The following is an 11,964-nucleotide window of genomic DNA, read 5'->3' on the forward strand; positions in this document are numbered from 1 at the left end:
TTATCATATTTATTTTTATTATTTTTTATAATGGACCATAAAATGCATTAACTTTTTTTACAAACTTTCCCCTATATTTTATAAATAAACTCGAACCAGATCAATTTGTGATAATTAATGCCTGAGCGTGGTTTTTTTTTTCCTGAAACTGAAATTCAACAATATTTTAATTAGTTAATGTTTGGAAGGGTATAACCGTCAGTTGAGGTCGTCACTAAAATATTGGGATTAGAATATTTGCTGGGATATTTGTTTGGAGAGGAGAGAGCGATTCACATCTCAACACTGAGCAGTTCCCAAATGCCCGAAAATTAGGCGCTCGTTAACCTAGAGCCGGCGAAATCGCCGAGGATGCACGGCATTGGAGAAGCAAGCGGCGCCGGAAAGTTAATCGCCGCCGGCGATCGGCGCCTGCGGCCTCTCCATCACCAGATCCTCAACTGCCCCCGCTGCGATTCGCTCAACACCAAATTCTGCTACTATAACAACTACAACCTCTCGCAGCCGCGCCACTTCTGCAAGAGCTGCCGCCGCTACTGGACCAAAGGCGGCGTCCTCCGTAACGTCCCCGTCGGCGGCAGCTGCCGCAAAACCAAGCGCTCCAAGCCTCGTACCGACGACGCGCCGCCGCCAGAGACAAAATCCACCTCTCAAACCTCCTCCACCTGCCATTCCTCAACCCTAACCACCGCTCCTCCTCCTACATCCGTCGCCGCTACGCCGATCAATTCGACGCCGGATTCCGCTCTCATGTACAATTTCGCCGACGCTAGTTTCTCCAACGCGAATCCGAGCCTCGATCAGCACCTGCCAGTGGTTGACGATAGTCCAACGCCGGCAGGTCAGATCTTCGCGGCGGAAGTAGGGAGCTTCACGGAGCTGATGACGTCACCGGAGGAATTGATGATCGTGAAGACGAGGTCGTACACGCGGGAGCAATCGGCGACCGTGGATGAGTTGAAGGTAGAAGATGATAATGATAATTGTACGGAGGGGCTAGCGGCCGCGGCGGCGGCGCTGGAGTGGGGAAGCAGTGGCGACGACGGAGATCAAGGGCTGTTTGATCTAACGGCTGGCGTGGATCCTGCTTACTGGAGTCAATCTGATTGGACTGACAATGACCAATCCCTAAATTATCTACGCTAGTTTAATCACACCTTTAACTAATTATAATAGTAATATTACTACCTCCGTCCCCCAAAATTCGTCCCGGTTTGACCGGGCACGGGTTTTAAGGAATGTAATGGAAAGTGGATTAAAAAAGTTAGTGGAATGTGGGCTTGACTTTTATATATTAGTTTTATAATAAAATGTGAGTAGGAATGAGTTAGTGGAATGTGGGGTCCACTACCAAAAATGGTAAAAGTGAAATGGGACAAATTTTGGGGGACGGACGAAAAAGGAAAGTTGGGACAAATTTTCAGGGACGGAGGGAGTATTATTTTGTTTCACTACACTAAAATATTCATAAATATCTGATATTGTAGAAAATCGCAAGTGGCCTTTCTGTTTTTGAAGAAACGCACTTAGTTTGAACTTTGAGTATATGTTCTTATTTTTTCTCTTACGTTTTTGGTTATGAATTGTATACATACAATTCTCTTTCTGTTTTGTATGTGTGTGTTGAATATCATTATTGGGTACTTTTAAATAAATGCCTGACTAAATTAGCAATGTAGGCGGTCAAAGCCAACTCCCCTACTTGCATTATTACAAACCTCATTACTTTGATTGTTGATTATAAATTCATTAAACAGAAACGTGATTGCTAACCGTTTTAATAAAAGAACTATGTAGGTTGGCGGTTGTATGGTATCGGCCCCTCCCGCTAAAAAAAGAGGAGTGAAAAACAAAACAAAACAAAATAAAATCATAATTATAAATTGATGTGACAAACTAAAACAATGTACAGTTATTTTTAGTTTAATAGACATTTCGAATAAGCTATAAACCAAATTAATAATACTTCTTCCGTCCCATAAAAATATGAGCAATGGATATAACACGTGAATTAAGACAAAATTGTTAAAGTAAGAGAGATACAGTGAGGATATAGTAAAGTAAAAGAGATGAGGAAAATTGGTAAAATAGTTAAAGTAGTGTTAGTGGATAGCGGGGGCATAAATTATTAAATTGATACGTATAACTTTCCAAAAATGGAATGCACATATTTTTGTAGGACGGATGAAAATGAAAAATACGTATATTTTTATGGGACCAAGGGAGTATGTGATATTATTTTTAAATTATAATATATCAAATAACTCTATACAACTAAATAGTATATTTCCCGTCCTATTAAAAAAATAAACTCTTTTTTTATCCGTCCCACAAAAATAAAAAATTTATATTTAAGGAATTTTTTTTATCACTAATGAGTCATTGATACACTTTTTTCCCTTTGATACACTTTTTTTCCTTCTTCTTTTTTTCTTATTTTGTCAATTTTACATTAAGAATTTGTGTTATTTTAAAAATTTATAACAGTGGGACGAAAGATAGTCCGCCCGATGCATCGGGCTGGCTATCGTCCGCCACTGTAGCAATGCGGACGAGCGGACTATCGTCCGTCCCACTGTGGCAATGCGGACGATGCCCGATGCATCTCCGCGGTATCATCCGCCCCACTGCGGGTCACGCGGACGATACATCGGATGATGCAACGCGTTACATTTTTTTTTATTTTTTTCGAAATTTTTATCTATTTAAACCTCCATTTCTCTTCCATTTCCCACACCAATAATTCTCTCTCATCTCTCACTTTCCCCACACACCAATATTTCACTCACAATCTTTCTCACTAAAAAAATGAGACCCGGCGGCGACTGGAGTACCTCGGAGGGCATTACTCGGGCCTTGACTCGGGCCTTATTCGATTGCGTTCATGAGGCCGCGGAGGAACACTTGGCCAAAATGGAGCGCGAAGCGGCGGAGCAGGCCCAATGGTGCAGATCCCACGTCCGATCGACGTCGGACGTTTGTCCGCGGCAAACATGGCGTAGCTCACCAACGTCTGTTCGCAGACTATTTTGATGAGCAACCACGGTGGTGCCCGACGATTTTTCACCACCGTTTTAGAATGCGGCGAGATCTTTTTCTCAGCATTGTCCAAACGTTGGAGGCACGTGATGAATACTTCCAGTATCGGGAAGATGGCATCGGCAGACCCGGACTTACGCCATTGCAGAAGTGCAAAGTTGCGCTCCGGCAGTTGGCATACGACACCACGACGGACATGTTGGACGAGTACCTTCACGTCGGGGAGAACACTGGCCGCGAGTGCCTAAAGAATTTTTGTAGGGGAGTTGTGGAGGCTTATAGCAACACCTATTTGCGAAAGCCGACTGCTGAGGATTGCCGAGCCCTAATGAAGATGCACGAGACGGCGCACGGATTTCCAGGAATGCTAGGGAGCATCGATTGTATGCACTGGGAGTGGAAGAATTGCCCGACTGCGTGGAGAGACCAATTTACCAGTGGATACAAGGGCAACCACCCGACGATGATCCTCGAAGCCGTCGCTGACCATCGGCTCTAGATCTGGCATGCTTACTTCGGTGTAGCGGGGTCGAACAACGACATCAACGTCCTCAACTCATCCAACCTCTTCAACGAGCAATGCAATGGTAACGGCCCGACTATAGACTTCACTGCCAACGGACGCCAATATCATATGGGGTACTACTTGGCCGATGGCATATACCCGAGGTGGCCAGTTTTTTTGAAGACGATCAGCTGTCCAATGGGTGAGAAGAGAGTTTTATTCGCGCATAAGCAGGAGGCTGCGCGGAAGGATGTGGAGCGGGCATTTGGTGTGCTCCAAGTGCGGTGGGCAATAGTGAAGGGTCCGGAGCGGTTCTGGTACAAGGACGTCATCGCCGATGTCATGTATGCGTGCATCATCTTGCATAACAAGATAGTCGAACACGAAGGTGGAAGAGTCACCGATTGGGGCGATAATGAAGGTGGATCTAGCTCCAGCACGGCGGCCCCGCCCCACGTTCGAGGATTACCGATGGGCTTCAATGAGGTTCTATCTAGACAGGCCTCAATGCGCAACCAACAAGACCATGCTCAGCTCATGAACGACATGATTGAAGAAGTTTGGGACTGTAACCGCTGTTGAGAATTTGTATTTTTTTTATTTCGTAGTGTAATGTTTGAATTTTAATGAAATGAAGTTTTTTTTCCAATTTTTGTATTGTTTTAATTATTCAAATAAATAAAATGCTTAGGGTGGACTATAGGACGACCTATAGGGCATCCCACTGCAGGTGGAAGAGTAAGAGGATGAAATGTTGATGTGGCGGAGCATAGGTCACCCTATAGGGCGGACTATAGGGCACCCATCGTGGATGCCTTAGAAAATGCACGTAGTATTTAGAAACTCAATTTATCCAATAAGTATATATCAATTATCAATCCCAGTTATTGATAAATGGTGTATTTTACTTTATTACTACTATAGTGGTAGTAGTAGTATAAATGAAATTGGAATAGTATATCGACATAGGTTCCGTACGTATGATATAAGAGTGTCCACTATAGGGGCGGCGCGTCGGCCACCCTCAATCCGCCGCCGCCCCGGCGGCCTATAGTGCGAGAATCATCCGCCCCGAGGAGGACGAATTTTTTGGGGAGGACGGTCCTTCGGCGAGAAGAGTGCGAGGACGCGCCGGGAGGAACCGCCGCGCCGATATACTATAGCGAGGCGGTGCGCGGCGCCCCGGATACGGGGCAGACGAATTTTTTTTCCCTTTTTTAAAAATTCAATTTAATTTATCTATAAATACACCCCATTCCCTTCATTATTTTCACACCATTCCAAATCTTCACTCATACTTTCTCTCACTAAAATTTGTGGATTCAATTGGTATTAAAAATGGACGATTTGTGGAATGACGCGTGGAATTCACTGATTCAAGAGGTGCAGAACCAAGCCGACGAGGAGGATGCGGCGCGCTAGGCGGAAGTTGCGGAGGCCGCGATCCCTCGTGCGATAACTCGTCGTCGGACCATCCAACGAGACCATAGCGGAGCGCACCACCGTCTAATGGCGGAGTACTTTGTGGATAACCCTCGTTATCCACCCGAGATTTTCCGTCGGTGATTTAGAATGTCGCAACGACTCTTCAACCATATAGTGAAGAATTTGGCGGAGCGGTACCGGTGCTTCACCCTCCGGAGTGATTGCACTGGCCGGATCGGACTGTCTACTTTTCAGAAATGCACCGCTATAATTGGGCAGCTTACCTATGCCGGATCGACTGATATGTTCGACGAATACCTACAGATGGGTGAGACGACTAGCCTAACGGTGCTCAGGCAGTTTTGTAAGGGGATCTGGGAAATATTTGGTGCGGAGTTCCTACGAAAGCCCACCCCTGATGAGTGCCAGAGACTGCTAGATATGCCCTGTTCGGTTCACGGTTTCCCAGGGATGTTAGGAAGCATCGATTGCATGCATTGGGAGTGGAGAAACTGCCCGGTGGCGTGGAAAGGCCAGTTCACTACTGGTTTCAAAAGCAAAGGTCCATCGATGATTTTGGAAGCCGTTGCTGACTACCGTTTGCGGATCTGGCATGCGTATTTCGGTGTTGCAGGTTCGAACAACGACATCAATGTTCTTTAGTCATCGCCTCTCTTCAATGATGAGTGTCGGGGGGAGGGTCCAGAAATCAGCTTCGTAGCCAACGGAACGCAGTACAACATGGGATACTATTTGGCAGATGGGATATACCCTCGGTGGCCTGTATTCGTCAAGACAATTCACCAACCGGTTGGACCGAAGAAATAATATTTTGCGCGAAAACAAGAGGCTGCTAGAAAGGATCTTGAGGGAGCTTTTGGTGTCCTCCAAGCGCAATGAGCCATTATACGGTGCCCGACACGAGTTTGGCACGAAGATGATGTCGCGAATATTATGTTAACATGTATCATATTGCACAATATGATAATAGAAGATGAAGGATTTGCTGTAGAGCGCTGGGCACCGGAAGATAGCGCAAGTACAAGTAACGGTGTTGCCTCCGTGCCGATACAGATGGGCGTACCACGGAGCAATGAATATTTGCTCCAACGTTTCACCGATATGCGCAGGAGCACAACACATACCACACCCCATGCAGATTTGATTGAAGAAGTTTGGGCACGTATGGGAGGTGGCGTAGCGTGAAGACCATTGTGATTTTCAATAGATTAAATTTTTGTTGTATAATTTGTCCATTACTTTAATATGACGAAAATTTAGTGTTTAATTTTAATTTCTTCACTTATAGCCATTTTTTTCTAATTACGTTTAGTCCGATAATTTTAATTATAACTGAATTGTAATAAACGAAATTTTTTTTAGGACTTTGGAAGTATCCACCTTATAGCCGGACAGTTTTTTTTATAAGCACGGATATATAAACTGGATTTGTGGACAAAAAAAGAGCGGGGCTATTGCGGCGGTCCGCCTATAGTAGATACCTTAATGTATGCATGTGGCTGGCGGCAAAGAGGCGGTCGGTTAGTGGGCGGGGAAATTGAAAACTCCTATCATCCACGTGGCATACTGAAAGCGACATCACAACTCTTCCCTACCCGTGTCGCTTTCTCATTGGTCATACGCTGCTACTTCCTACAGATGCAAATAAAATCACTCATTATAATTTAATTTCTACTTTTACGCAATACATATTCAGCATATTGATTGTTTGGTTTCTTTTGAAATCACTCACAATTTGAATGTCGGTTATTTTGAGATTGACCTTAATTGCAAACTAAATTGTAAATTTATATTGACCTTAATTTTTTTTAACACTCTCAAAGCGATATTGCAATTGCAAATTGGGTCTTTGACATATATAGGTGGTGATTTTATTTACAACTAAACACATAAATATAATACTTCTTCACTCGATAAAATTTAGTTACTTGTTGCCTGAATAAGTATTTTGTCTTGTATGATAAGATATTTTTAATTTCTAAATGTGGCATTTATTCAACCGGAGTTTTCTTGTAAACATGTCCACTGATTCATGTGTGTTTTCATGTGGTATGGCCACGTGAGAGCTGTTGATTTCTGGAATTACAAGAGATAAAAGCCGGGCGTAATACAAATCCAAAGAAGGAATATAAAAGGAGAAACTGAACTAAAAATTACAACTGAAATTGAAACAGTAACCGTGAATAAGTTTAGCCGAGTCGAGGAGGCCTCTTCCCGCAAGACGAGATATGCCCCGGTAGTGCTCTCGGTTTGGCGTGTCGTCCCTAAAGGTAAAACGGCTACGTCTCTGGTGATGCAGCACCACAATCAACAGAGCTCCGGCGAACTGGATGGAGGAGAGGGCAGAGCTTCGACAGAAAGACAATGCAAAGAGAGGGAGAGAGCTTATGCTTGTGTAATGTGTGTCTAATGCAGTGGAATGGCTAGCCTATTTATAGGCTAAGCCACCATGCAGGGTCAACCAAGCCATGAAGGCTCATCATGGAAGATTCGTAACCGCCGACGGTTACGAGCGTGTGGCAGGAGTGTGCCTTTCGCGTGCGGAGCGTGTGCTTTTCTCACGTGGCAGCTCTGACTGTGCCACACTTGACGACGTGTCAAGCCACTTGGATTGCTGACTCTGCAGTGGTATAAAAAGATTAAGTTTGGGCTAGGGACAAGCCCAAACACCAAGCCCAAAGACCACCCAAAGACCAATTACCAAGATCGAGATCGGGATCGGGATCGGGACAGGGCCCGGGATCGGGATCGGGACCGGGCCCGGGCCCGAGGCCCGCGGCCGCAGCCGCGACCACGAGCACGGGCTCGGGTTCGAGCGGGCGAGCGAGCGGCGGCGGCGGCGGCGCGCGCGTGTGGGTTCTTTCACCCATCTTGGTCCACTATAATTATTAAGTAACATAAAATCACTTAATTTAAACACATTAAAATATGTGTTACTTCTCCTGTATGGGATAATTAACACTAGTTAATTATTCTCTAACCTCTAACTACAAGCTTTAATTAAAAGCTAATTATGTCTAACTTTAATCCACCATTTCTCACTCACCGGAAATCGGATTTGAGAATGTAAATATACTACATTTATCTACGTAAAATGTAGATCGACGCTATATCATTTAATTTCACAAAATTAAATGTCTCGTCACTTTTATTATTTGGTCAAAATCCATTGACCGGGCATATTTAATCCATGATTTTTACAATCCCCCACATGAGTGGAAATAGCCAAATGCATATGCATGCAGACACAAGCTCAACCCTCGAGAGGTATATAAGCATAAGGATAGGTAGTTGTTGGCTTTGAACCCTCCATAGTCGACACCATCAGATACACATGCGGCTTAGTAGCGCGATGCTTTGAACTAATCCCCCACAACGTGCACCGAGACAATGGTGTTGACGCTTAAACACCTCAACCTCACCCGTTCTCACGTTTTGTGTCCATTGCGGTCTTGGACATCACTTTGGATTCATAAGTACGTTTTATGAAGCGACCACACTTCGCACTCACATAGGTGATTCTTAGTCTAGTACCTTGCCATACTTGGTCTCTTTGAGAACTCCATCTCTTTGAGATCCTTAAGAACCATTAAAAGTCATAGACTTAGCCTTTACCACTAGGCAAGTTCTCCAACACTCTATTGCTCTCTAGGGAATAAATATAGTTGAGTGTTGCTCATGAACTCTCATAGCTTAGTTGTCCCTTTGAACCAAGTTCTTGGGATCTCCAGTCATCATGGTTGGGGTACCACTATGATAATTCTTTAGTTGGTGGATTTCAAACCCATTCCCTCTAGCAACTTATTCATTTGATCACGGTTTAACCCTTTGGTTAGCGGATCCGCTAGATTATCTATTGACTTCACATAGTCAATTGTAATCACCCCTGTTGTGATCAAATGTCTCACGGTGTTATGTCGTCGACGTATATGTCGAGACTTACCGTTATAGAAACCATTGTTTGCCCTTCCAATAGCGGCTTGGTTATCGCAGTGGATCAACACTGGTGACACTGGCTTAGATCAACATGGAATATCTTCAAGGAAATTCTTAAGCCACTCGGCTTCCTCACCAGCCTTATCTAAGGCAATGAACTCCGATTTCATGGTTGATCGGGCTATACATGTCTGTTTTGTGGATTTCCACGATACAACACCTTCCCCAATAGTAAAGACGCATCCACTTGTTGAAAGTGAGTCTTTATTATCGGATGTCCAGTTCGCATCACAGTACCCTTCAAGTACCGGGGGGTATCTCGAGAAGTGTAGCCCATGATTTTGAGTATGTTTTAAATATCTCAAAACCCTCACAAGAGCTCTCTAATGCTCTTTGCTTGGATTGCTCGTGTAACGACTCAACTTGTTCACGGCACAAGCAATGTCAGGTCGAGTGCAATTAGTCAAGTACATAATGCACCCGATGACCCGTGCATACTCTTCTTGTGCAACGGGCTCGCCTTTGTTTTTGCTCAAGTGAACGTCGAGTTCAATTGGAGTCTTAACCGGCGCGCCATCATAGGCTTTGAATTTATTCAATATCTTCTCAACATAATGTGATTGTGTTAAGATGATTCCATCAGACGTTCTTAGAATCTTCATTCCAAGAATTACATCACCTAGACCCATGTCTTTCATGTCAAAGTTTCTCTTTAACATGGCCTTTGTATTGTTAATTACTTGAGTGTTGCTCCCCAAGATTAACATATCGTCAACGTATAGACACACTATAACATGGCCGTTATTAGTGCTCTTGATGTAGATACATTTGTCGCACTCGCTGATTTTAAACCCATTTGATAACATCACATTATCAAACTTCAAGTGTCACTGCAATGGCGCTTGTTTTAATCCATATAAGGACTTTACGAGCTTGCATATCTTTTTCTCTTGTCCAGGTACTACAAACCCTTTGGGTTGTTCCATATATATTTCATCTTCTAGTTCACCATTTAGAAACGCGGTCTTTACATCCATTTGATGAATCTCAAGATTGTGCAATGCAGCAATAGCGAGAAGCACTCGGATAGATGTAATCCTTGTTACAGGTGAATAGGTATCGAAGAAGTCATGTCCTTCCTTTTGTTTAAAACCCTTTACTACTAATCGGGCTTTATACTTATCCACTGTTCCATCGGCCTTAAATTTCCTTTTAAGCACCCATTTGCAACCTAGAGGTTTCGCACCTTCAGGTAGATCTACGAACACCCAAGTGTTGTTTAGCAAAATTGAATCTATTTCGCTTTGAACATCTTCTTTCCAATGCAACCCGTCTGGGCCATCGAAGGCTACTTTTATAGATGTTGGTTCTTCATCTAACATAAAAGCAATGTAGTCAGGAGCAAAATTTTTTGGTGTTCTGACTCTATTACCACGTCTTAGTACTATATCCTTTGGATCGGGCCTTGCACGCTTGCGCGATTCAGGTTCCTCATCCGCTGATTTAGAACTATATCCGCTGATTTAGAACTAGTGGCTTCAATCTCTACTGGTTTAGAACTAGTGGCTTCTTCTTCAATTCTTGTTTCAGAATTGGTTGAGACTTTTTCCTTGTCTTTGCAAGGAAATGTATTTTCGAGAAATACAGCATTCCTCGACTCAATTGTTGTTCCTACACAAATAGTCGATATTTCAGACTTGTGAACAACAAATCGATATGCACTACTATTAAGTGCATATCCAATGAAGATGCAATCAACCGTTTTAGGTCCGATTGTAACTTCTTTGGGCGGAGAAACCATCACCTTAGCCAAACACCCCCACACTTTGAGGTATTTGTATGATGACTTCCTTCACTTCCACAACTCATAAGGAGTAACATCTTTTCCTTTATTCAAGATATAGTTGGCTGTCAATACAGCTTCCCCCCCCACATGTTATGTGGTAATCCTGAAGTCAGAAGCAGTGCATTCATCATCTCTTTTAGAGTTCGATTTTTACGTTCTGCAACACCGTTAGATTGTGGTGAATATGGAGCAGTTGTTTGATGAATTATACCAATTGCGTTGCATAACTCCTCAAACGGGGCTACATATTCGCCTCCTCTATCACTTCGAATCGTTTTGATTTTACAACCAAGTTGATTCTCAACTTCGTTCTTATAATTTTTGAACGCTTCTATTGCTTCATCTTTACTTCTTAAAAGATAAATGTAGCATTACCTTGTGCAATCATCTATGAAAGCGATAAAGCACTTTTTACCACCTCTAGTTTGCACCATCTTTAAATCACATACGTCCGTGTGAATTAATTCAAGGGGTTTTGTGCTTCGTTCCACTGAGTGAAACGGCAACTTAGTCATTTTTTCTTCAAGACAAATTTCACATTTATCTTGGATATCCAATTCATAGCCTTTAGTAAATCTAAATTCACTAATCTTTTAATGGCTTTTGAATTCACATGTCCCAATCTACAATGCCACAAATTTGAAGACTCGGTCAAATAAGAGGAAGTAGATGCTTTATTATTATTAGCCAATGGCTTTGCAACACTGCGAGTTGCCACACTAAGCTTAAAAAGCCCATCGGTTACATAACCTTTTCCGAGGGATTTTCCAAACTTATACAAAGCAAACCTATCAGACTCAAATACAAGTTTAAACCCCTTATTAACTAGTATTGATCCTGACACTAGGTTCTTGCGGATGTCCGGGACATGCAGCACATCCTTCAACGTTATTGTGACGCCAGACGTCATCATGAGGATAACATTTCCGATGCCAAGGACTTCGGAGGATGCTTGATTCCCCATGTTGATCTTCCTTCCTTCAACCGCGGTGTAGGAGGCAAACTTGCTCCTATCTGAGCAGGCATGAGCAGTAGCGCCGGTGTCGATGTACCAGCCACCCTTGTTATCAACAAGGTTAACCTCTTCAGTGATCACAGCAATAAGGTCGTTCTCGTCCCAGTCCTTGAACTCCTTCTCAACGACGTGGGCAGCCGGCTTCTTCTTCTTGCTGCGGCAGTTCTTTGCAAAGTG

At 43.4% G+C, this 11,964-nt stretch overlaps 1 protein-coding gene across 1 annotated transcript; it reads left to right on the top strand.

Moving 5' to 3' along the window:
• The first annotated feature begins 204 nt into the window (after positions 1–204).
• On the top strand, positions 205–1,245 carry LOC121787327 (dof zinc finger protein DOF5.4-like). Its single transcript, XM_042186029.1, has one exon. It carries the CDS (start codon positions 352–354, stop codon positions 1,144–1,146), a length of 795 nt encoding a protein of 264 aa, XP_042041963.1. The 5' UTR covers positions 205–351; the 3' UTR covers positions 1,147–1,245.
• The last annotated feature ends 10,719 nt before the right edge of the window (positions 1,246–11,964 follow it).

Source organism: Salvia splendens, chromosome 22, assembly GCF_004379255.2.
Source record: "Salvia splendens isolate huo1 chromosome 22, SspV2, whole genome shotgun sequence".
Taxonomy (NCBI): domain Eukaryota; kingdom Viridiplantae; phylum Streptophyta; class Magnoliopsida; order Lamiales; family Lamiaceae; genus Salvia; species Salvia splendens.

Excerpts from the sequence above, each read along its gene's own strand:
- LOC121787327 (XM_042186029.1), top strand. The coding sequence starts at position 352 with ATGCACGGCATTGGAGAAGCAAGCGGCGCCGGAAAGTTAATCGCCGCC.